We start from the raw sequence: 27,625 nt of genomic DNA, 5'->3' as shown, positions 1-27,625 counted from the left end.
AGTCAGCTATTGGATGGAACACAGGGCCCCCAGTGGAGGAGCTAGAGAAAGTACCCAAGGAGCTAAAGGGGTCTGCAACCCTATAGGTGGAACAACAATATGAACTAACCAGTACCCTGGAGCTCGTGTCTCTAGCTGCATATGTATCAGACGAAATAGTATTCTAACCACAGATTCATATCTGCTTGGAAAGGGAAAAAATGAGTAAATAAATGAAAATCACTCGAGATTAGGCATTATGTAATAATCATATTCATCTCCAATCGGTAGTAAATAAATAAAAATCACTTGCATTTAGGGATTACATAATAATCACATTCATTTCCAATGGGTAGTAAAGACAAGGTGACTTAGAAGAATAGCAGTATGTTTCCTTCTGCCATCAGGAAAACTTCACAACTACCTTTAGACTGTACACTGCTGCAAATACTTGCAACAAACGCCTTATTTCTCCAACCCAAACTCGTGAAAGACACAACTCATCCATTACAGCGTTCTTCCTGCTGAGTTTCATAATGAATCTTAAATCCTTCTTTCCACTGAACTCCAGTCACCACAAGCCAGAGCAGGCTGGCATACACAGTGGCATTTGCCGACCTCTCTGAACCCATCTATTATGAGAATAGGTCATATTTAAAACATGTCAGCTGCTGTGGAACTGGAGGAAACAGATTAGCATATGCAGTAGCCATGACACTAGATCAGGGCTCTAATGACCTCTATTCTGTGGATGAGGGAAATGTATGAGAGGACCAATCCCTTTGGTTTGTTTTTTTATTTTTTCATCCATTTTTACCAGTGCCACTGAGCTAAGAACAGGTTCTAGGATAGTCCCCTTAAGTCATTTTTCAACTTTGATGGGAATTATTAACCCACAGTTCATAGATGCTCAAGAGGTTGTAGTCAAGACTCAGCAAAGGCAAAACACATCAAAACTTATTAAAATCAAATTGATGGGGAAAAAGCCGAAAACTTTTAAAGCAGCCATTAAGAACAAAAGATACCTCACTAATAGAGGGATAAAGATAAGAACAATCACTGATGTTCTCTTAAAAACAATGCAAGATGGGACATAGAAAAGTTAAGCTCAAACTGATCTAGAAGCATCCTGCCTTCTGGCTACCCATCAGAGTGCCAGGGCAGGGTGGGGTGGAGTAGAGGCTATGCAGACTGCTGGGAGAAGCTCTCAACAGCAGTCTGACCCAGCCCTGGGCCCTGTGTACTAATGAGCCAGGCAGCATGCTACTAGTGCCAAGTCTGTTCTGAGTGTAGTCAACCACTTCCTGATTGCATTTAAGGCCCACTCCACAGGAGGAAATTCACATCTGCTACTGTAAACACTGCCAAAAGCCTTGCAGCTGAGATTATGGTGGAGGGTCAGAAGTGCTAGAGGGAAAGCTATCGCTGTTGTTTTGGGGTTTGCTGTTGTTGTTTATGATTTATTTTTATGTATATGCATTGGTGTTCTGCTTGCTTGTACGTGTGTGTGAAGGTGTCAGATCCTCTGGAACTGGAGTTATAGACAGTTGTAAGCTGTCATATGGGTGCTGGGAATTGAACCTGGGTCCTCTGGAAGATCAGCCAAGTGCTCTGAACCTCTGTGCCATCTCTCCGGCCTCTGTTGTCTTCTTAAATGCACATGATGTGCCCATCAAAGTGCCTTCAAAATAACTACGTTTATGTCCATAGGTTAGGGCTGCCATCAGCTTTGATAGGAGACACTTTCATTTGCAATGGACAGAGGTAATTAGAAAGACTCATAACTGATGTATGAGTAAAAGTGATGAGAAAGGGTGGCTGCTGAATGCTCAGCTGTAACCGAAACATCTATAGCACACGCATAGGCACACACACACACACACACACACACACACACACACACACACACACGCATGGGAGAGCGCACACAGCAGGCTCAAAGAGTATCCTTGAAGACGGGGCAGAGAGAATGTAAGAGCTGAAGAAAATGGGGAAGTGGTGGGCAACACTGACTTCTGGGTCCAATAGGGATTGCACTCACAACAGCAGTGAATATCTGCAAGGGAAAGATCTGCACAGGACTGAGCCTGTCAGCAGCTTGTTGTGGAAGGGGAAGAGACTCTTAAGGCTGAGGGTTTATACCCTGTTAACGGTTGACAGGAGAGGGAGAAACACTTCCCTGAGTGGTATAGCCACTGATCAGGTTCCTATGCTCCTGCAAGCAACGCCACCCCTGTAAGAAACCCTCCTGAACTCATCAGAGAAAAGGCTCTGAAGCAGAAGAGGAGCTGGCTGGGAAAAGAAAGGGAATCAGCGGCAGGTGGAAGAGAAATAAGAGACGGTCATGGGGTGAAGGAAATGGGAAAACATCAGAACTTGTGTGAACACAACAAATGAAACAAACCCACTGTTGTGTATAATTAATATACTCTTCAAATATACACTAGAAGACACTAGAACCACATCTTTGAAGGGCCAAAAGAAAAACATCTCAGCTTAGAATTCTACATCTAATAAAACTATTCCTTACAAATATATACTAAACCAAGGCTATCTGGGATAAAGAAGAAAAGGTGCAAGGGGCCAAGTGAAGCATGTTCTTCCGTCACCAAATAAACCGGCACTTTCTCATCTGGGGGTAGACAACAGTGCTAAGGTGCACCAGCCTTAGAGAAAACATTTTAAAAAGAAGGAAAAATCATTAATCCGGCATAGAAATAAAATTAAATATTAAAAAGTTAGCCAAAAAGTTGTTATAGTCATAAAGAACAAATGGCCTAGTCATAGAGTAAGGGGGCCGTGGTAAGTCTGCCCTTCTCAGCCATCACTGTGAGCGACCTAGATAATAGGCACATTGCAGGTAGATGTTCTAAAAGGCAGGAATTATGAAATGAGATTCTTCCAGAAAGCATGACTCTTATTGTGTGCATGTGAGAAACACTCAAAATATAATAAAAAATATGCCATGTAAAACACTCATGCCCAGAATCTAAAGTCTCCACAGAAATGTCAGGCAAGCTGACCCCAAGTCAAGAAATATGAGCAGAAAAAAAATGCAAAGGGCCAACAGAGCAAGGCACAGAACAGCACTAACTGTGAGCGGGTTTACTAAATAGAAAGACCAAGGAAAGGAATCCGTACTTATAGCTGTGAGTTTCAACAGTCTTCTCTCATTCACTCACTATTTTGATAAAATGAATGAACAGAAAGTCAATAAAATTGTGCAAATGAAACAAGATTAATAATGACAGGATCCTCCATACACCTCCCTAAATCCATGTTATTTTAAACTACATAAGTAACATTTACTAAGATGCATAATAAGCATCAAAACTTAAGCCGGGTGTGGTGGCACACGCCTTTAATCCCAGCACTTGGGAGGCAGAGGCAGAGGCAGGCGGATTTCTGAGTTCGAGGCCAGCCTGGTCTACAAAGTGAGTTCCAGGACAGCNAGGGCTACACAGAGAAACACTGTCTCGAAAAACAAAAAAAAAAAAAAAAAAAAAAAAAAAAAGAATCAAAACTTAAGTCTTACGTTCTTTGATGACACTGAAATTCCACTGAAGATCCACAACACAGAGGTATCTAGAAAATCACTAAGTATTCATATTTTAAAATACTACTAAGCACTACATAAGTTAAAGTTCCCCTATAGCCCAAGGTGTATCTCATGTAATTAACATCCACAAGAATTGTTAGGAAGTATTCAATACCAGATATAACAAATTCCTGACATAAATAACAATTTCATGAGAATGCAATGGAAACATTAAAAGGGAAATTTATAGCTTCAAATTCTTATGAAACAAATACAAAAGGTCTAGGGATATTTATGCTGTTTCTTTATGAAGATGGGAAGATACAAAATCTAGTGCAGTATTAGAGAGAGGAAGAAAATCATGCAGACAGAAACAGAAGTTACTAAAACTGAAGGCACAAGAACAGTACAGAAAAGGGGAAACCCAAAAGCCAGCTCCTTGGGAAAAATCAAGGAATTTGATAAGCTTTCTAACCAGTCTGGGGAAGAAGAAAAAATATCATGAGACAATATATAAGTTACCCATGTCTGAAAGGAAAGTAGGAGATACTAAAGACACACAGACACCAACGGATCTATTAATTGGATGAAATATCCATATTCTTCAAAAGACACAATTTTAAAATGTCTCAATGAAAACTATGGGCTACAAGTAGCCCTGCAACTGTTATGGAAATTGGATTCATAACAGAAAATCTCCCAGTAAAACAAAAACAAAAACCTGAGTCCAGATGGCTTCAGTCAGAATTTAGGACTTCGCGTAAGAATAATCCCGATATAGACTCAGAAAAGAGAAGCGCTGAGACTCTTCTCAGCTCAGTTCCCGAGGCTGGTGTTACTCTGTCAACAAGGCCACTTGAAACATGACAATTAAAAAACTATAAATGCCCCTCATAAATACAGCTTCAAGAATATTTAACAAAAATATTGGCAATAAAATACAGCATAACAATATGGAGTTTATCCCAGAAATTCACAGTTGGTTCAAAAATGCAAATCAAATGAGTATAACTTGCCATATCAGGAACATAAAAAAGAGGAAGTCATATGGTCAGCTCAGCAGAAGGAGGAAACATTGATCCCCTCTGACCTTCACTCGTTCACAGTCTTGGTGAAGAACAGACCAGAATTGCTTTAATCTGATGTTTAAGGAAAGCATCTGTGGGCAGATCATTGCTAATCTCAGGCCAAGCACACGTAGTGTTCCAATCCACACAACTCATGTAAGTAGGGGTGCAGGTTGGGGTGGGCATAAGGGCCAGCCTGTAACTCCTGGCTTGGCAGTGGAGATAAGGGGAGCCCTAGGAAAAGCTGGCTAGTAAGGTTATCCTTATCAGTGAGCTCTGGGGTTGACTTGGAGCCCCTGCCTCAGCGAATAAGGGGGAGAAACAACCGAGGAAGACAGAGGAGAACCTGGGGCCTCTGAACTGAGTACACACACGCACCCCCACATATGTGAGCACACATACACAGGTCAAGCAAGCACACCACACACAGAGACACATGAAAAAAAAAGGGGGGGGGGGGAAATCTTTATTTTCAGAGCACATAACAGTTTTTAGGAAAAAAAAAATCTTAAGAAATTCACGTGTAAGACAGGAAAAGCTAGCACGTGACCTTATCAAGGTTTCAGGTATAAAGTGCATTTCAAAATCAAATTGTTTCTACTCATTAGCAACACACAAATAGAAGATTACGTTTTAGCACTATTTACTGTAACAATCCAAGCTGTACAATACCACAAGTAATTTTAACAAAATCGCTGTAACACCTGTGCATAGAAGATGAGGGAACATTGCTGAAAGAAAAACTTTAAATACCTAAATAAGTGGGAGATATTCTATGTCTGTAGAGTAAAAGGCTCTGTGTTGAAAAACATCAATCTTCCCATATTAGCCTCTTTATTCAATGAAATATTCAAGTTTGTATTAAAAAAAATCCAAGCAGATTATTTTATAAAAATGACAGGATCCATGAAGATGCAAAGAACATCACATGATTTTAAAATATACTTTACTGTGGTGAGTGTGGGTATGTGTATGTTTCATGTTTGTCTACACATGCACATACACACACACACACACGCATGCTGGGGAAAAATCAACATCGACTGTTTTCCTCAATTTTTATTGTCTCCACTGTATGTTTTGTCTTTCCCTGACCCTGGAGCTCACCAATTCAGCAAAAGTAGCCAGCTGGCAAGCCTAAGAGATGGCCTGCACCCCAACCCCCATCTGCCTCCCTAACAAACACTGAAATCACAGGCAAGCCCTGCCATGCCTGACGTTTTACATGGATGCTTGGAATTAAAACTCAGGTCCTCTATACTATAGAGTGGAGTAATAGGATATAGTTATGGTACTAGGAGAGATGAAGGAGGAAATACACAGTGCTACAAATAGACCTGAAAAGTATGTGGACAATTAATTGCCTTTCAAAGAAACTCAAAATCAATTCAATGTGAAAAAGATAATTCTTATTAATGATTTGAGTTGGAATAACTTGGTCTCTTTAGGGGGAAATACATCCTTTTCTCTCACTCTACCCCAAATGTCCATTCTAAACGGATCATAGTGTAAAACATCAAACTTCTAGGTGCATAGGAGAAAGTCTTGATGGGCCTCTTTATGTAGGCCTATAATCTCGGTGACCTCAGGAGGCAGAAGGAAGAGAAGTTCAAGGCCAGCCAAGGCATAGAGTGAGTTTAGGCCAACCTTAGTGAGACCACATCCCTAACTACAGGATAAATTCAGATAGATATGGGTCTGGATAGAGATCTTATCTGACAAAACAAAAACAAAAACAAAAAGATAATTTTTCTATAATCTTTGTAGAGACAAAGAACCATTAAAAAGAGATACTCATCAATTTTACTATATCACGATACAAAACTCATGTTTAAGCTTGAAACTTGAAAATATAAAACTCATGTTTAGCCTTGAAAACCTGGGTCCAATTCTGAGCACCAGAAAAAAAATTAAAAGAACAAAAATGAAAGATCAACTTAAAAAAAAGAAAACATATAAAAGGCCAAGAGGAAGCATGTCTGAAAATGATCTACTCTATGGAGTGGATTCTAGCAGATGAGTGTGTTCCACTACACACAGCTTCTCCAAATCAGATGCCAAAACTCACAGAAATTCAGTCTCGGGGGAGACTAACAGAATGGGACAAAAATGGATTTGGGTAAGACATGATTAAAATGTACACAAACTAAAAACAAAAAGGCAGAATTAGAAATCTTCCCTTAAAGAAACTGCTGTGAGACAAGATGCTTATTATATACCTATGTATTACTATGTATCTATGTATTACTATGTATCTATGTATTACTATGTATCTATGTATTACATGTATCTATGTATTACTATGTATCTATGTATCACCACATATTACTATATATCTATGAGTCACTGATTATTATTAAATATCCATGCATTGCTATGGTATCTATGTACTACCATATATTACTATGTATCTACTTATTACTATGTATCTAGTATTTGCTATGTATCTATGTATTACTATGTACTACTAAGTATGTGTTACTATGCATTACTATGTATATGTATTAACACATATTAGTGTGTATCTATTTACTATGCAGAACTTGGTCTCTGCCTTTGAATGTGGGATTACTGTGTTTCACAGCCACTGTAGGCTGGTAGAGCTGATCCTGGGTTAGCATATGTAGTAAATTAGAGAGTAAGAGAGACTGAGAAGCTAAGAATCTAGAGAAGAAATAAATATGTGAATTAGTGGTGATAATTGCTACAGATGACAGAAGATAAAATTTTGACTTAATAACCATTGGTATTCCTGAGGAACATCCCAAAATAATTGGAAGAAAAGTAATAATTCACACTTCATAAAAGAAAAATTTTTTGAGAAAGTATCCAAATTTGTACACTGAAAGTACTCCACTGGAAGCCAGTGAGGTCGCTCAGTAGGTAAAGGTGTTTGCCACCAAGCAGGAGGACCTGACGTGGAACCCAGAATCCACATGGTAGGAAAGACTCAATTCCCACAAGCTGTCTCCTGATTGCCACATGTGTGCCATGGTACCTTCACATGTACACATATACACACATACAAAATTAATAAATAAATGTAAAATATGAAAGAAAGTGCTTCACATTACAATCAAGAAAATCAAGACAAAGATATTCGACCTCAAATATTCATGAAAACTTTAAAAAAAATGAAAAAGAAAAAGATTTTTCCAACAGTCAAAAAGACTTCACAGTGGTCTAATATTCTTCTTCCATGATTCTAAATGCCAGAACACAATGAACAAATGTTTGCACATTTTTCACCAAGACACAGCGGTTTTGTTTCATGTAAAGCCATAGGAAGAAAAGCCATAGCATTTTTAATATGCTCAAGCTTAAAGAAAGAAACAAAAAATATATTCCATTTTGGAAGGTTTTCCTTTACAGTTCAGTGGCACATATGTAAGGCAAACACTTGGCATCTAGCAAAAGAACGACCAAGGGGTCAAGGTAAACCTTGACTATGATGCCAAGTTTCAGACAGGAAGACAAGAAAAGTGTTATGAAACATACAACAGGCATAGAAATCGTAACCCATAACCAGGGTGGAGTATAAAAAGGAGTGGGGTATAAAAATTCCTAGAGTGGAATTTGGAATTAGGAGTATGGATTTTAAAGTAATTACTTGAAGTTGATTTAAAACTATAGACAGATTGTTAAAATGAAAATTCTCCCAACAGAGAAATGGAAATTCTATGTAGGAGTACTAAAAGAAACAGAACACATCAAATCAATAATTCAGTAGGTGGGCTTTCAACATCATTGGACACAGCAAGAAGAAAGAAAGGTTTGATGAACTCAAAGACAAGTCAATTTTAACTAAAGTACAGCTTGTTTTGTGTGTGCAAGTGCTCACATGTTTTTATGGGTGACTCTGTGTGTGTGCACACACACATGTCAGAAGTCAACATTAATGTCTTCAGTCATTTTTTCACCTCGTGCTTGGAGACAGGGTTCCTCACGGAGCTAGAGCTGACCACTCCCCCAACCCCCTTACCCCAGAGAGGTTCTGTGACTGCCTCCTCAGCACAGGGGTCACATAGATCATTCCACCCAGCTTATCATGTGAGGGCTGGGACTGGTCAACAGATGGATCCTCATTCCTATGCAGCAAGCTCTTTATCAACTGAGCCATGTCTTCAGCCACCCTCCAGTGCCCCCTCAAAACAAACCACTGGAGGTCATATTAAATACTTTTAGAGTCTCTGGATGAGAAAAGGAAAGACTATGTAGATAGGGCGACATCCAAGTTCTTGGGGGTACCAACAAGAGGCATAAAACCACATACCCTGAAAGCTCAGGAGAGCACAAGCAAAGTAAATACAGAGACAACATACTCCAAGCATGAGAAGACTATTAAATACCAAATGGCAGGAAAACCTTTGAAAGAGGCAAAGAAAAAAGGTTTTACATTAAACACTACAATGGTTTCTCCTTAGAAACAGCAAACTGACAACAATTAAATAATGTTAAATGAGAAAAATCAATATGTACTAATTACAATGAAATTAAGAATTAAAATTTTTAAAGATAGCTGTAACTCACAGTTGTAGAAATTAAACAATACTCCTATACACACCACAAAGAAAAATCAAACAATAAAAATTAAAATAATCAGAATGTATTTTAATAAAAATATAGCACATGGAATCTAGAGAGATGCCTCAGTAGCTAAGAACATTGGCTGCCCTTCCAGAGGACCCAGGTTCAATTCCCAGCACCTATGTCAGACAGATCACAACTGTCTGCAACTCTAGTTCCAGGGGCTATGTGCCCTCTTTTGGCTTCCATGGACACTGGGCATAAATGTGGAGCACAGGCTAAACACACATACACATAACAACCAAAAGTTACAAAAATCATTAATAAAAACACAGCACGCCAAAACCTGTTGGATACAACAACTGCAAAACTCAGAGGAAACTGGTCATTTACAACAGATAATTAGAAATCATTCTAATGTTAAAATCCACAGTCTAAGCATCGTCTACTAATCTTTTTAAAAGAAAGAGAGAAATAGATAAACTTCAGCTCCAGGAAGTATTAAAAGATGAAGTCATAAAAACATAACCTTTATCTGTCTTCTGTGGTTTTGATTTATTTTAGTTTATCTGAACATTACGATAAAACTTCAAGATAAGGGCTTTAAGTAACGGGAAATGGAACGTCCTGAAACTGATCAATATATGCAAATCCCAACAGCTAACACCACAAGATGTCCCTGCAGTTAGGCAGAGCAGCAGTGTCTGTTCTTCCACTTCCATTCACCAGACCTTCTGCTCTGAGGGTCTCAGACCAGGGAACCAAGAAGGAAGCCAGCAGTCAGTGGGTACAGGGCTTGGGAACGGCTAGCACAGAGTGCTTGCATGCAAAACCCAGGCGGAGACACACAGGTCCCTAAGCCAGCCTGGAGATCTGAGTTTGAGCCCCAGAGCCCACATAAAGTATAGAGATGGCTCTATAAGTTGTTCTCTGATCTCTACACACAAACCATGGCCCATGAGCCCATAGTACTCATCAGGCACAAACACATGCAATAATGATTCATTTTAAATTTAGAAAAGGTCAGGTGCCAACTACTACACAAATCATTGAATTGCATAAGATGTTCACAGCAGTTGCACATATCTGCTCAAAGTTGAAAGCAACACAACCATTGATAAAATAGGACATCTGGAGAATGAAAAACATTAATGTCATTAAATAGATTAAGCTCAGTGTTACTGTGTGCATGAGTGAAGTTGGACAAGAAACATACTCACTCTTCCATCTTATTTGCATATATACCATGTCAGGGACTGCTCACAGGCACAAGACAGGGGTTTGGATCTGAAGAGACACACCATTATTTTCTGTAGTTTTGTTGTTGTTGTTTGCTTGTTGTTTGTTTTTGTGGTGACTACAAGAGCATCATACATTGGCTAAAACTGATCCAGCGGCCCACGTGATGCCTTCATTAAGTACCGAATCAACACAATACAAGATAAAACCTGGAATTTTCTAAAACTGACAAGATGTCAACTGTCAGAGGAGTCCTATGAACTTCCTTGAAAGACAAGGAGAAATAACAGAACTGGGTAGGGCATAGCCAAGCAGCTAAATAAATAAATAAATGAGGGTTGTTTACCTCTAAGTTAGCAATAATCAATAATGTGCATCCAAGTATCAGGAACAAAATATATAAAGCTCATAACATATTTTCAAGGCTTATAAATAAAATGAATATCAGTTTAAAACTGGATACATAGAGAAAACACATTTAAGATCTCACACTCTAGGCCTGTTGGACGTGCACAGTAAGAACCTCTCTCCAAAAGCTAAATAAATAAATAAATAAATAAATGCAAGACAATGATGTTTTTCAAATAAATACAAAGAGATAAGTATCCCCAGTAGATTAGCATTAAAGGAAACAAAAAAGTGTATTGTTTTTAAAAAAACTCAAGAACTGGTGAGATGGCTCAGCAGGTAAGAGCACCCAACTGCTCTTCCAAAGGTCCTTAGTTCAAATCCCAGCAACCACATGGTGGCTCACAACCATCTGTAACAAGATCTGACTCCCTCTTCTGGTGTGTCTGAAGACAGCTACAGTGTACTTATATGCAATAAATAAATAAATCTTTAAAATAAATAAATAAATAAATAAATAATAAAAAAACTCAAATGGCTCAGTGGCTTAAGTGCCCGCCATACAAGCATGAAGACCAGAGTTCAAACCCCTGAATCCTTCTGAATGCCAGGTGGGTGTCATGGCCCACCTCTAATGCAGCACTAGAAAGACAGAGTTGGGGGATGGCTAGAGAAAGCTGTCTAGCTTTTTATATAAGAATATAAAAGGTTGAAAGTAAAATGATGGAAAAAGTTATACCCCACAAACTCTTTCAAAAGCCTGCTCAGCTACAAGAGCTTATGACAAAGTAAATTTTAATGCAGAAAGAATCATGAATGATAAAAACATCCATTCAAAAAATGGTAAAAGCTTCAATTCGCCTGGAAGAGACTGAATTCGAGATTTGCAATTTGCATATACCTACTAGTGCCATCTCAAAATATCAAAAGTAAATAGATCAGAAGAAGAAGGAATTAGACAAATCCACAATCACATTAAAAACAAAACAAAACAAACAACACCAACAAAACCCTGCAGGACTTCCCTCTTGGAAATGCTGGAGGAAGTGAGCACTATGCAGTGGCAGCTGGCAAGGTGGCTCAGTGGTTAAGAGCACCGGCTGCTCTTGCAGAGGGCCAGGGTTTGATTTCCAGCACCCACATAGCAGCTAACAACTGTCTGTAACTCCAATACCAGGGAATCTGATGACCTTTTATCACCCTCTTGGGCACAGATGGGCATGTGATACACAAATACACATGCAGGCAAAACACCCATACACATAAAATAATAATTTAAGTTAGAAAATGCAATGGCAATATAGAACGTTTGAACCAGACAAGTAATAAATTTGGTTTATTTCATGTAGAATACTGTACACGTTGTTTTAAATACACAGGAAATATTTATATGATCAGCCCTAAAGGAAATTTAAAAATAAATAAATAAATAATGTAGGACTGTGAAGATGAATCAGTCAATAAAATGTTTGCTATGCAAGAATAATGGTCTGAATTTGATCCTAACACTTAAATAAAAAAGCTAGACACAGCAAAGTGTACCTGACATTCCAGTGCTGGTGACAGAGAGGCGGGCAGGAGGATACCTGGGGCTTACTGGCCAGTCAGTGGAGCCAAATCAGAGTTTTCAAGTTCACTGAAAGATCCTGGCTCAAAAAATATGGAGGATCCAGGCACAGTATACATACTTTTAATTCCCATACTTGGGAGGCAGAGGCATGTAGACGACTCTGAATTTTAGGCCAGCCAGGTCTACATAATGAGTTGCAGGTGAGCCAGGGCTATCTAGTGAGACTGGGTTTAAAAAAAAAAAAAAAAAAAAAAAAAAAAAGGAGAGTGATTGAAGAAGATACCTGGAACCAACAACCTCTTACATCCACACTCACATACGCCATACATGTGTGCACATGTGCACACACATGAGCATTTACACATGCACATACTACATACATGTAAACACGTACATACAAACATTAATACATCATATAGTATGAGATGTTATCTGACCACAGAAGCAGAAAGCTACATCTTATCCCTATCAGTTATCTACAGGTCAAAGAACAAACCGTGCAGGAACTTAGAAATGAGCACAGGTTTACCCTGAGAAATGAGGAATATCGTCCCAGAAAAGATCTTTAACAATGGGCCACCACTCCCTCGTGATTAAAAATTATGAAGAACAAGGGACTAGAAAGATCATATCTCAGTGTAACTAAGGACGTCTGGCAGACTTGTGACAGCCAACACGTCACAGAGGGGGAGAACGGAAAACATTTCATCCAAACCCAGAAGTTAGACACAATCGCCCTCCATCTTCTCTCTTGTGACAATGCTTAAAAACTCAGCCAGGCTCTTCCGGTCCCAGGCGCTGCGGGAGCCGCGGGTTACCATGTAGACATGGCCAAGTTCAAGAACCACACCACACACAACCAGTCCCGCAAATGGCACAGAAATGGCATCAAGAAACCCGGGTCGCAAAGATACGAATCTCTTAAGGGGGTTGACCCCAAGCTCCTGAGGAGCATGCGCTTTGCCAAGAAGCACAACAAGAAAGGCCTGAAGAAGATGCAGGCCAACAATGCAAAGGCAGTGAGTGTGCGCGTGCAGAGGCCATCAAGGCCCTGGTGAAGCCTCAGGCCATCAAGCCCAAGATGCCAAAAGGCCCCAAACTCAAGAGGCTGGCTTTCATCGCTCACCCTAAGCTTGGGAAGCAGATTCGAAGCTAAATGGCCAAGGGTTAGAGGCTCTGCCAAACAAAGCCTAAGGTTCAAACCAAGGCAGGGGCCAAAGCTCCAGCTAAGGCCCAGGCTTCAGCTCCAGCCCAGGCTCCCAAAGGTGCTCAGGCCCCCAAAGGTGCCCAGGCCCCTGTGAAGGCCCCATAGAAAAGGCTCCTGCCAGTGTGAAGACAGACGGACTGCTGTGACACACCTCCCCACACACTATTTGCAGATGACCAGTGTCCTATGCTGTTCTTACAAATAAACTCAAGCAAGATCTGTTAAAAAAAAAAACAAAAACAAAAACAAAAACTCAGTCAGAGCGATAGGCAGGAGAAAGTGAGGACATGAAAGGAAACAGAGAGGTTAAGTTATACCTACTGGACAATGATATAGCCTCTGCTTGAAAGACCCTAAAGAATCCACACATACAAAAAAAAAAAAAAAAACAAAAAAACTTAAATTTGTTCAATATGCGTTTATCAAAGTCTCAAGGCAGTAAATAATCAACATTTAAAGACTTCAGTTGCTTTCTATACCAACAATGAATTCCTAGAAAAAGAGATTAGTTAAATAATCCTTATTACAGTGGCCTCAAAACTAAAGTGGAACACATAGGCCTCAACTTGATCAACGACATGACAGTTCCCTACAAAGAAAACCATAAAACACCAAGAAAGAGATATTAGACCTTTGAAAAATAGAAAGCATTCCCATGTTCATGGATCAGGAAAATACCCTGTGAACAACCATATTATCAAATACTCAGACACAAAACTCAATGCAATCTCCATCAAATGCCAATGATACTCTTCCCGGATCTAGAAAAATCAATCCTAAAGCCATATGGAAACAAACACACACACACACACACAAAAACTATGAAAATAGTATCTGTGGTGTAGCTTGGAGTCAGTATTGCGATCTCTCCACAGATCCAAAACTAGCAGAGCATTGCCATAGCAACAGTGAGGGAGAACAGAAAACACAGTTTAACCCAAGCATCATTAACTGCTTCATCCTGGAAAATGATACCAAAAGACATATATTGCTTTAAAAAAAATTAAGATAAAATAAACCACCAAAAGAGACGTCTTCTTTAATGAGTGATGCTCTGGAAGGCAAACCTGATCTGCATGAAAATCAACCACAGCTCAATCACAAGCCACAAGCCTTTGTTCTTTCTTTTCTTTTTGGTTTTTTTCGAGACAGGGTTTCTCTGTATAGCCCTGGTTGTCCTGGAACTCACTCTGTAGACCAGGCTGGCCTCGAATTCAGAAATCTACCTGCCTCTGCCTCCCGAGTGCTGGGATTAAAGGCATGCGCCACCACACCCAGCTAATCACAAGCTTTAATGTAAGATGAATCATTGGAATTTCTATAGGAAATCATTTCAAGCATTAGGGACAGACAATAACTGCGGTGGTTGGCATTGGAATGGCCCCATATGTTCATATATTTGAATCCTTGGTCATCAGGGGGTTGTACTACTTGACGTGGATAAGGAGGTGTGGCCTTGTTGGAGTAGATATGGCCTTGCTGATTGGGAGTGGGCTTCAGAATTTTAAAAGCCTAAGCCAGTGCCTCTCTTTTCCTGCTGCTTGTGGATTCAGCCCCTCTCTAGCATGTCTGCCTGCATGGTGCCAGATGACAGTGGATTAAACATCAGAACTGTAAGCTAGTCCCAGTCGAGTGTTTTCCTTTATAAGAGCTGCCACGGTCATAGTGTTTCTTCACGGCAATAGAACATTGACTAAGACCATAACTTTCTGAATAAAACTGTAATAGGCTGGCAAATAAAAATGTGACTTGCCATTGTAAGCACGTGTAGCCATGTCATACTGAAAGCTCTCTGTACAATTTATATGACTGATGTTAAATCACAGATTAAGAAGCAGCCATAAAAGTCTTGTAGATTAGAAAGAAAATATAGTTTATTGTTCTATAATGATATGATACATAAAACAATGTTTAACAAAGCTGCCACAATAAATATACACTCCTAATGAGAGTGTGTATTAGCATAACTGGACAGGGAAGCTGTTTATTAATGTATATATATTTCAAACCAAAGACATTGCAAAAACGCTCAGAGTAGCAGTATTTCAACAACCAAAAATTAAGAACAACCCAAACGTGTGGTAATAGTGGAGAAGACAGGAAGATTGTGGCACATGTATTTTATGGATTATGTGTAGCAATAAAAACAAACAGACAACAGTCATCCTTAGCACACAGATCACACACAGACACACACCAGACACTTCCATTTTTATAAAATACTAACTCAGGCAGAACTTCACCTCTGCTGTTGACAGGAGGAACCCATGCTGAAGGAGCTCTCTGGGGCAGCCACACACGAGTGCACGCTCACTTGGGGTTTTCTGCATGTTTATAATGCACCAGCAAAACCGACTTACAAGATTTTCATTGTGTGGATAGAACATCAAGAGAATTAAAGAGAAGAAAGAACACAATGGTGGGAAAGCACAACAGAGAGTGCTGGTCTAACCTCTCATTGGCTCACCTTAAAAGTCCAAGCCCACTAACACGGGTTACAGTACATACTCTGCTATGTCTGATGCCCCAGATCAAGCTTAGCCTTCCGATGCATGCCCCGTTCTCTCTGTGCTGTCTACAAATGTAGTTAAATGGACGCTAAATAAACAACCTTGCTACAAAGACTAACTCATTTACTACCCCATATGCTGTAACAAGAAACCCACTGTATAATCTCTCTTTTCTTTCCTTGTATTTGTATGGCTGTTTTACTTGGATATTTTACTTGCAATGTGTGCCTGGTGCCCACTGAAGCCAGAAGAGAGCATCAGAGCCCCTGGAACTGGAGTTGCATGTGGTTTTGAGCTGCCATATGGATGCTGGAAAATAAAATCAAGCCCTCCAGGAGACCAGCCAGTACTCTTCGCTGGTGAGCATCTCTCCAGCTCCTGTATCGGTAATTTTTATATTAAAAGGCAGGGATCAGCTGGGGAGGTGGATGGCTTGCTCATTCAGTAAAGTGCTTGCTGCAGAAGCAAAAGAACCTGAGCTTGGATCATCAGCCTTCATGTAAAAAGTCAGGCATGGCTGCATGTCAGAGGGGTAGGGATAGAAGGATAGCCCAGGATTACTGACCAGCCAATCTACCAGAGCATCCAGGTTCAGAGAAAAAGCCTGTTTTGGACAATAAAGTAAGGAGTGACGGGGGAAGGCACCTAGCATTGATCTCTGGCTTCACATGCAAAGCACACACTCACTAGAGATTAAATGGGTTTACAAACCTCTTTGCTTGCTAAGTGTTGTGTTTACTCCTCATTGAAGAAACCTCTCTTTCAACAGATGGTCACACCACAGAAAACTACAACTGGTCACAATGCAGAGAACAACCCATCAGGAGGTGCCTAGCCTCAACCAACCCATCTGTGCTACAATCCCTACACCTAATGCTCAGGCAACGTCTCAGAAGAGGGACAGGAAAGTTTGTAAAGAGCCAGAGGACCCAAAATCAGCTGTGAGATTGTATCTCCTAGAAATGTCAGAGACGCTACACCTCAACAACATGGCTGCCTGGTCAAGACAGGGATGATGACGGTACCAACAAGCTAATGTAGAAGAGGGAAATCTCAACATCCAAAGCTGCAAGAACAACATCTGATAGGCAGCTGGTGCCAGACACACAGCAATACACAGACCACAGTGATGACTTTCTGTCTGCCTCATGGTCTGTTAGCATGGGAATTCTAAGAGAGCCGCTTAGCGTTGAGGATGATGCCTAGCTACAAAGTAGCGGGTAGGTCTCAGCAGTGAACAGGGAAGGCAACACATGATTACAAGGATTGACTGAGTGAAGCCCTAGTCAACTATCTCTCTAGGAGTCCAAAGAACTAGAAAGGATGACTCTGATCTTAGCAGGCAAATGCCAAACCAGTTTTAATGAAGATTTCTTAGTGGGTCCCTGCTAGAGGCTTTGGATACCCTATAACTGGAGATGACTGTAGCGTTTGGGATTCGGGGATGCTCTGGTCAGTGAATCTCAACAAAGCCTACAGCAGGAAACCCCTCTGTTGTTAGAAAACAACCCCAAGTCTTTTACAGGCTCTGCCAGCCTTCTGCTGGCCTCCCTACTCCATTGTCTAATTGCCTTATAATTTTCCAGTGCTAAACATCACCAAGCTGTCTGTCGCATCCACCTCACAAGCCCTTCTACCTGAAGTTCCTTCTACCTTAAACTCCCGGCTTATGCACTCGTGGCTTCTTCTCTTCCCATGTCTAGTTATATACCTGTTACAGCCTCAGCTACCAGCTAAAACCTCACTCCCTGGAGAACTCCCTTAACAAATACCTCTCCCCCAGACTTGTGGCAAGGATCAGCTAGGAGACCTCCCATGGTTCCCACAGATTTGTTTTTGCTCTACCTTAGTACTTAGCCCTAGAAAACAATCTCTGGATCTACACACACACACAATTAGCTTGAAAGCCCCAAGAAACTAATGACCAATAAGGTGTTTTGCTTTTCTCATTGGAATACAGAGAAATGCTTGGCTAACAATAAACACCCCATATTTGTTGAATAGAATGAATTTCCATATCTAGATACCCCGTGAATATTTGCTGAATAAACTGAATTTCTGTATCTTGGCTATATTCAATTTAATGAAGGTTGCTTTTATGTTGGTTCCTACATTAATAACAAAACTACAATGTCTGGAACACAGCTACCTCATCAGATAGTTATTGTATAAATAGACCTCACTGGTATTAATCACCGATTCAAACATCACAGGAGAGCTTATGTCAGGGACCCTACAAAAAAGGGTCTACATCAAGTATACAGCCATTTCACTTTTCACTCTACGGATGTACTAAGTCATTCATTGGCTTTTACATTCAAATTATTCATCTCACAACAATGAAACATCCTCTACTATCAATAATACAAAATGATAATAATAAAAAAACAATTCAACAAATTCCCTGTCCACCTTTCCTGCATAAACCGTTGCTACCACTTCTTATCCTAGGCTATACCACTTGGAATCCACCTTCCATGGTGTAAAACATGTATAACACCATTGAGGGGAGGTGTGCATGGACATCAGAAAATCCATTAGCCACTGGGATTTTCTTATACTTTGTGCTATAAGCAGTAACCTAGAACCTTGTGCCAGCCAGTCTTTCTATCTGTCTGACTGTCTTGTTTTTTGTTTGTTTTTTTTTTTGAAAGTTTCTTGGTAAATATATGTCACTATTTCCATTTTTTTCAAGGTTTTCATATAGCTCAGGTTGTCTTATAATCCACTCTGTGGCCCAGGCTGGCCTTGAACTCTAGAGACTTTAATGTCAGCCCACAGGGTGTTGAGGTCATAAGAGTAGGCCACCATGCCCAACTGTGTCATTGCATTTAATGTAACTGTTTCATTGTCATGATGAGATTCGTCTGGTGACACTGAAAACACGGCCAGGCCTCTGACAAGAACAGAATTAGGCAGCTGGGGCTTCCACTAAGAGATGTTAATACCCAGCCTTGCTCTCATCACTTCTGGTTTGATAGTAATTAGCTTTAGCAGTAGGTAAGATGTAGGCCTTTTGGATAGTAACTGAGGTAGGGGCATAGGCAATCTGCTATGAAGTCATAAATATTTTAGATGGTATAACTAAGGGCTTTTTTGAGGGGGTTGGGATTTTTTTTCTCCTTATTTTTCTTCAGGTTGTGTTTTGTTTGTTTTGAAATGGGTTCTCTTACAGTTCGTGATGACTTCAAACCCGATTTGTAGTCAAGACTGACTTGGCACTTCTGATCCTCCTGCCTCCACCTCTCAAGTGCTGAGATTCCCATCTGCTTGCAGCACCACATTTGATTATCGTAAGAGATATTATTAAGAGATGGCATCCTTCTAGGTTGCCTAGGATGGCTCCCCAAATTTCCTGGGCTCAAGTAATCAACCTCCCCTAATAGCATGGACTGACTGGCTTCTTTTGAAACCCAGAATCCTAAAGAACAATGTCAACCATCTAATATGGTGTTACATAAGGTGAGGCTGGGTGGCATGAGGGAGATGAACACGGGGCCCCCCTAGAGCTCTGCTCTCCTTACCTGTGTACTGTAAGCCCCTGTACTCGCTTATTGCTCCGGGAGGCTTCAGGTTGGGCCAATAGTGGAAAAGCATCTGTACCGCTGGAGGCTTCACCTGTGAAGGCCCGTAGGCAATCACATACAAAAGATCCTGCAGGAGGAAGGGACAGACGGGAGTTCACTCAGCAGCCTGAAATCAAAGCAACGACCACTCACCCGGCATAACCAAAGCAGTAGAGAATTCTAATAGAGAATTCTAATAGGGAAGGCGGGTCATTTCCTGGATCCCATCACCCAGGTGCACTTTACAGATTAAATTGTGTTAGCAAATCATTTTCTTCATTTATTCATGTGTTTGTTTATATGTCCTATAAATGATGCCCTCAAGGGGGGTTCAAAAGTACACTGCCCATTAATCTTCTAATGAGATTCAAACTAAAGAAAGATTTTTACAACAGTGTATGCCCACATACCAAACACTGAGTTTAAAAATATATTTTTTTTCTTAATAACATTTCTTAACAATTCATGTCTGCTTTTAAAATAAAAGACAATTCTTAAGGAATTTTACATTAAAATCATACTGTCATGCAATATAATATTTGCTTAATTCCATGAATAAGATATATCAATTATTCTGTCAAGAAGTTCTGCTCTTGAAGTTTGATTTCTGTTCTAAGTGATAATTTTGCAAGTAGAAATAAAGTATAGCTTAATCACATCAAAATTAGAAGACAAGTATAAATCTGATCAAAGCAACAGTTATAATATGTAATTGTTAAAATTTACATAAATCCAGTTGGTAAATATGGGTCCATCTTGATTCAAAACTTACTTTCCAGACTTCTTGTTTATACTTCATGAGGCATTCCAATAATTGACAATGATACACTGTAAAGAAGAAAATATAATTTATAATGAAATGTAAATACCAGAAAATCATCCTTGGAGATATGATAAATCAGTTCTGCATCCATTTTCACTTTAATCATTAAATTCGAAAGTATTTATCACACTTTTAGAAACCATACCAGCCCTTAGCTTTACCAAACTTTATTCCAAAGCCATTCAGAAGTACTTTGCAAATTGCACTAGCAAAGGAAATACTAGACATCTCCAGCAATTATACTTACATCATCTTAACTTGGACCAATGCAGCTAAGAACTGCGTGAGAAGGGCAAGCCTCACCCACGAGGTCACATACAAGCCTCACCATCATTTTGAGTGAACTCATTCTTTGTCAGATGTGCTGAGCAATCCACACACGCTACCTCACAAACACCAGGCCGTATGTAGCTAGGAAACTGGTGCTGATTTTCCTATGCACCCCACCAAGACTGAAAACTACCGAGTGACACAGAAATTTTACCACTTGATCAATAATCCTATCCTCTCATCATAAAGAAAAAAATCCATCTCAGAAGCTCCGGGCAGATGTTGCTCACTGGAACTGAGTCCCAGTGATAGGAAATTTGGTTTTTGGTTTTTAATTTTTTTTTAAGTGAAATACCTGATTAATCCTTTGAGAATTTTCTACAATGCAATCTGATCATATTCTCCCCTTATTTATCCCCTTAACTCCTCCCAGACCCACTCTTGACTTCCCACCCCCTCCCAACTTAATGCGGCTTTTGTTTTCTTCCTTCCTTCCTTCCTTCCTTCCTTCCTTCCTTCCTTTCTTTCTTTCTTTCTTTCTTTCTTTCTTTCTTTCTTTCTTTTGTAATAGTCCCTCAAGTCCAATTTTTGCTGTCCATATACTCACGGATGTGGGGCCATTGAGTAAAGCATGGTCAACCCATCAGGGGTCACACCCTTAAAGAAAACTGACTCTCTCTCCACAGAAGCCAACAGTGGTCAATTGCTACTCAGTTATGGGTGGGGTCTTGTGAGCCTCAACCCCCTTCCTCCATGTTTGGCTTGACTTTTTAAAAAGATTTGTGAATCTTTATTTTATGTGTGTGTGTGTGTGTGTGTGTGTGTATGTATGTGTATGCATGTACATATGTATATATGTATGTATATTATTTACACATGTGTGTATACAAGTGCACTGTGCATGTGTGAGGTACCCTTAGAAGCCAGAAAAGGATGCCAAAGCCTCTGGAACTGGAGGCAATTGTGCCACCATTTGTTTTTTGTTTGTTTGTTGTTTTTAAATTTTTTATTGGATATTTTCTTTATTTACATTTCAAATGTTAACCCCTTTCCTAGTTTCCAATCCAAAAAAACCCTAACCAGTCCCCCCTCCCCCTGCTTCTATGAGGGTGCTCCCCCATCCACCCACCCACCCACCCACTCCTGCCTCCCCACCCTGGCATTCCCCTACTCTGGGGCATCAAGCCTTTACAGGACCAAGGGCCTCTCCTCCCACTGATGCCCAACAAGACCATCCTCTGTGTGCCACCATTTGGGTGCCAAGAAAACTAAGCCTGGGTCTTCCATAGAGCAGCAAGTGTCTTTACTGCTGAGCCATCTCTCCAACACGACTGGCTTGATCTTCCATGAACTGCTGAGAGTAGTAGTCCTGTTACATCCAGAAGACTATTCGGTCCAGTCCTCCCTGACCTACGGCTTTCACTCTTTCCTGTCCGTCTTCCATGGTGGTCCCTGAGCCTTGGGAGGGAGGAGCATAGATGCCCCCTTTGTAGCTAAGCAACCATGAACACTTGTACTCTGCAGTTTGACCAGATGTGAGTTTCGACATTACCCACAGTTCATCTCGCAAAATTCTTTCCCTGATGTCTAAGAGCTGTTCTGATTAATAGGCATGAAAATATGAATTTAGAGGGCAGCATGACCCACGTCCATTTAGCAAAATAACAGTAGTAGGTTCATGCCTGAAGCCTGGGAACTCTCTAGCCATTTATTATTAGTCAAATTTATAGTTCCAGGCATGCATTTCTTCCCGTAGCTTGGGTCTTAAATCCAGTCTGAAAGCAGTTGGTTACCTCCATATTTGTGCCACTATCGCACCCATGGCCTATCTTGCCCATTATGGTAGGTCATAGGGCTAATAGCTGGGTGAAACTGTTGATTTTTTTTTAACCCTAGAAACCTACCATATAGCACCCTCTAGTACTATGAAAGCTAACCATGGAGGAAATGTCATACTGGTACCAACTTGATTTCTCCATTTCCTGCAACCAAAGCATGTCATATCTTCACAATAGAGACTTCTACAGGGGACCTGCTAGAGCTACACAGCAGCATGCTTCTCTGATTTACCTGGGTTCACTTGCAAAAGAACAGCACTCATCCTAGACAGATTAGTGTTTGGTTCTTCCCATGCACTACTTTCCGTCTCCATCCCAACACGGAGGTTTCTGCACTGCAGACCTCTGTGTCCTTCAGATCCCGTGGACAGGTTTCATCTGAATTCTCTCTGATTCCTCAGAAGCATTCCCTGCTGCTCTCTCTACTTTTTTAAAATCTCTCCTCTTGTGGCTTCACTGAGTAGTCTCTGTCCTTATGCCAACACTGAGTGGGCAAGTGTCCCAGGACACTTGGTCTTACACAACATCTGATCTTCTGCAGAGAAGATGACGTGGACCTCGCTCTGTCAGAGTGTTCCGCTGCCTGTCCCGTGAACAGACCTGGAGAGTGCCTCTGTTCTAACTGCTTCCCCTCCAAAACGCCCTGTTCAGTCTATCAAGCAGAACTTGATTCATATTTTCCTTGCTCAAGAAGCATGGAGATGTTCCTGAGTACTTCAATTCCCAGAGGCCTCCTCCTCTGATAAGTTAACGGCCTATAGCATTTAACTGGTGCTTTGCATATTTGCTCTATGTTTATCATCTGTTTAGTGAAAGATGTCTCGCTCTGTGGCCCCCTGGCTGACGTGGCCTCAAATGTACAGTGATCTTCTGCTCTCCTAATGTTGGGGTTCGATGCCACCACACCTGGCTACCCCATACTGGCAATGATTTATGGGAATAGGCATCATCTTCCCAAAGAAATACAGGCCCCAAAGAAGCACCATCCCTTACACTTCAGTGTGGGCTCCACAATCCCTAGCATTAAGCCCTGCACACAAGAGTTCCTCAGTGAATGTTCGCTGCTTAAGCAAGTGCCCTTTTCGGCTTTAAGATTTATTTTATATTGAATTGTTCACACATATGTGTGGGGTGGGTATGTACACATGTGTGTGAGTGCCAGCGGAGATCAGAGGCATAAGCTCCCCTTAGGGGCTAGAGTTATAGGTAATTGTCAACTCCCTGATGTGGGTGTTAGGAGCCGAGCACTGAACTTGAGTCCTCTGGACGAGCAATGTGTGCTCTTAGCCGCTGAACCACCTCTCTAACCCCTGATGCCTAATTTGTAATACACTATCAGCTACAAAACCAAATGGTCACTTGTTGCTTCTTCGTTACCCATTCCACCAAAATTTAAACAGTAGAATGATTACAAAACAAAAACAAAAACAAAAACAAAAACCAACTTACTTAAAACATTACAAAGCCAACCAGCTTTTGTGGAATTTGGGACTTGGGGTGGGTTTGTTTTGTTTTGTTTTGTTTTGTTTTGTTTTGTTTTGTTTTGTTTTGTTTTGTTTTGTTTTGTAAAACGATGCAAGAGTTCTCAAATGTGAGCTTTGTAGGAGGCAACCCAGTAGTCATCTTGTCCTCTTAGAAGTTTGAGCATACCTGCATGCATTTGATCCCAAAGTGACCCTGGTGGATATCGCCTCCCTTCTTACCTCTTTCCCACATCACAAGACTAGTTTTGAGTCAGAAAAGTAATCCCCAATACAGGATAGTTCGTTGACCATAAACATTATCCCGTGAGCAGATTTGAAAATAGCAGAGGTAATTTTGTAAGATCACAGTAGTTTTCCATCAATTCAAGTCCTGGAGGAAAATGCTACATTGTGGCAGTTCATGTTATTTACCCAGCACTTACAATGTTCCGGTCAGAACACCAAGGCCAAGCAAGCATGTGCACTCATGTTTTTAACTTGTTGATCTTAATAACAGGTTAATGAATAGCAGGAAGGATTGTCCTATTTCATGGTGAGAAAATTCAGCCATGAGGCTGTAAACTTGTTCAGGGCTGGAACCATGTGTCTTCTGCAAATGAACTCAGGAAACTCTGTCCTCTGAAGCCCCCAGAGTCAGATCAGGTATTCAATAATTTGCTAGGGCCAAATCACAGTCTCCACAAATCTCTTCACTGGTGATACTGGGGTAAAATCAAAGCAAACCTGGTAGCTTCCAGAGCCTGTGGTTCACTTAAACATCACTCACTGAAAGGCCATGCAGCTAAGAAGGCCTGCTTCTTGCATGGTTCCCTCCTGAAAATGATACTTCTTTTGTGTGGGTCACAGTAACAGTCACCTGAATTATTGCTCCAAGTCTTGAAAGCCAATTTGGCCAAAACCCTAACAGGCCTTTGATGTCTACTGAGGTGAAGAGGCGTGGCTTCCGTCTTCATACTGTGTCCATCCCTCCTCTGCCTGAGTCTTCAGATAAGATTCTATATACAGATATGTTGATCACTGGAGAAATTTGTGCCCAGAAATAGGGTTATTTAACAGGGATATTTAAGTTGCCCTGGACTTGCCTAGTCTCTCTTTTCTCCCATCAAAGCTAAAGACATCTACCAGCCCCATGACTGGAACCACCAGACCATGAAAAAAACAACGAAGAGCAGTGTCAAAGAAGGTTCTGGAAGGGTCTGCCTCACACCAGAGAAGACTAGAATATTTTTCCTTTTATGACACCATTGTCCTGTATATGGAACCCACTTCCCTCTTGTGAATAAACTTATTTGTGAGTACAGTCTCCCCTCTTCTTCATTATTTGGCCAAAGAATAAAGTCTTACTTTCTCCCCGCCATTCAGACATTGGATCTTCCTTAGAATGAAGTCCCGGACTCAAGTCCACAAACAAATCCACATTGAAGTAACCTCAAAATGTCCACTCTACTCTATTGCTGCCCAGCAGCAGGGCCCACTCTTCCTGATAACACTTTAACTCACACTTTAACTTTAAGGATTCATCTAAATGATGAATCCTTTCAGAACATAAAATACAACAAATATGAGTCATATTTTGATGGTCTTTTAAGGTAAACAGTGTAAAATAGGAGATTACAGCTTGCCCTAAAATAAACATTTAATTAAATCCACATAATAATCCCAGGGATGTTATACTTGAGGATGTTGTAGACAGAATGTATCTCTCAAAATCCACAAATTAAATTCTACTCCCTGGAGTGACATCATTCGGAGGTGGGGCTTTAGGCTGTGCTTACACTGTGAAGGCAGAGGTCCCCATGAATAGGTTTAGTGACCTTGTTTTTTAATATTTTATTAGCAGTGATAGTATTATCATTATTAAATTATGTGTATGAAGAGGGTGTTCATGTTCTTACAGAGGCCAGAAGAGGGTGCTGGATACCTTGAACCTGAAGTTATAGACACTTGTGAGCTGCCCAATATGGGTGCTGGGAATTGAACTTGGGTCCTCTGGAAGAGCAGAATGCACTCTTAACTGCTAAGTCATCTCTCCAGCCCTTTAATGTCCCTTTCTTTTAAAGACCCCAAAGAATCCCTATGAGCTTTCTTCTACGCAAGGACAGAACAAATCTGCTTAAGAACCAGGAAATGGGCCTGTCCCTACCAGACACTCAAATCTATCAACAACCTCGAACTAAATTTTCTACACTCTGAAACCATGAGAAATAAGCTTTTAATCATATAAACCACTCACATTGCGGTATCTGTTAAAGTATTCCTGTCAGAGCTAATCTGGATAACACATGAATGTGATTTAGTATTACCTAGGAGACAAACTGTTATGTGTCTCTAGGGATGCTACCAGAAGGCTCAACTGAGGGAGTGAAATGTGGGAGGAGCCATTTCAGGCAGGGATGACAACAGAAACCCCAGCTTCCTGACTGTGGAGGCAATATGCCTCATAGTCCTGCCATCATGGCTTCCCTGCCAGTGTGGTGTGTATGCCTTAAACGACAAGTCAAAACAACTACCCCGCCTTCCTTGAGTTCCTTGTGGGGTATTTTGTCACAGCAATGAAACAAAGGACTAATATAACCTGAAACACACTAAAACAGGGAACTAGTGCTAAGACGTGGGGTGCTACTGAACAAATATCTTAAAATGTGGAAGCCACTGTAGCATTAGGTCATTGTAGGGAGTGCAAGCATTCTGAGGTACATTCTAGAAGAGTTGCTGTTATGCTGAATGACTGTTAAAGACACCTATGTGAGGTCTTGGGAAGAGAAGGGCAGACACAGCTTCACGCTTCTGAAGGCGCACTAGGCTGGAGAAGGCACGCTAGGCTGGATGCTGGTTTAAACACACACACATAACTGAACAGTAGAGGCGATTCTGAGGAGGTGTCAGGCAGAAACAAGAACATGTGATAGCAAACTGGAGAAAAGGCCACCCTTGTCATAAAGTGACAGAGAACATGGTCAAATTACGTGGACGTCTTGGTGTTCTTCAGAAGGGAGAGACTTTGTGTGAGATGAGGCTGGCTGAGGAAACCCTTCTGGAAGTGCTCAGTAATCTGATTTGCGTTTTTATGTTTGTTTTGGCTATTGTTTTTCTGAGTGTTTATTGTAACATTCCAGAGAAAAGAAATGATTTTTGATCAGAATTGTCCATCAAAGAAGAAACTAGGTGAAAGTAGGGAGGTAGAAAACACACCAATCTTTCCTCAGCAGAGAAGCTAGGCACTGTGGTCCAAGACCCCCAAAGACAATTTAGAAATCGTCACAACTCCCCCTCCCGTCACAGGCCTAGAGAACAAGGGGCCAAGGACAGCGTGGCTTCTAGGGGCGCACAAGCAAGCGGGGGGCCTCACATTGCAGCCTATACCTTGTTGCTGCACTCCAATGCCTTATTCTTTATCTTCGGAATGCAGCTCTTTGGGACCCAGAGTAGCTTGCACTGCACCCAACAAAGCTGTGGGTGCATTGATATGCCCACTTAAAGTTGAAAGGATACTCTGAAAAGTCACAGGCACCAGACTATAGGGTGAAGTAGAGGTAGACATGAGGGCACCCACCGCAGGAAGCCCCTACTAAGGTAACTCCCAGCAGACCAATGGAGGCCAGGCTGCCTGGTGCCATAGTGGTAGGGTCACTACAAAAGCCTTGGAGCCAAACCGTTAT

At 40.9% G+C, this 27,625-nt stretch overlaps 1 protein-coding gene across 8 annotated transcripts in view; it reads right to left on the bottom strand.

Annotated features, from left to right (window-relative positions):
- Unc79 (unc-79 homolog, NALCN channel complex subunit) overlaps window positions 1–27,625 on the bottom strand; it is a 236,261-nt gene that overhangs the window by 144,986 nt on the left and 63,650 nt on the right. For all 8 annotated transcript variants that reach the window (XM_021178827.2, XM_029484464.1, XM_021178826.2 and 5 more), the window contains exons 6-7: window positions 20,324–20,379; window positions 19,510–19,639 (exon numbers count right to left, since the gene is read on the bottom strand). In XM_021178827.2, coding sequence (XP_021034486.1) covers window positions 19,510–19,639; window positions 20,324–20,379 — 186 coding nt within the window. The remainder of the gene's footprint in view (window positions 1–19,509; window positions 19,640–20,323; window positions 20,380–27,625) is intronic.

This window comes from Mus caroli, chromosome 12 (genome assembly GCF_900094665.2).
Source record: "Mus caroli chromosome 12, CAROLI_EIJ_v1.1, whole genome shotgun sequence".
Lineage (NCBI taxonomy): Eukaryota > Metazoa > Chordata > Mammalia > Rodentia > Muridae > Mus > Mus caroli.
This window is presented reverse-complemented; position numbering and strand designations above follow the sequence as displayed.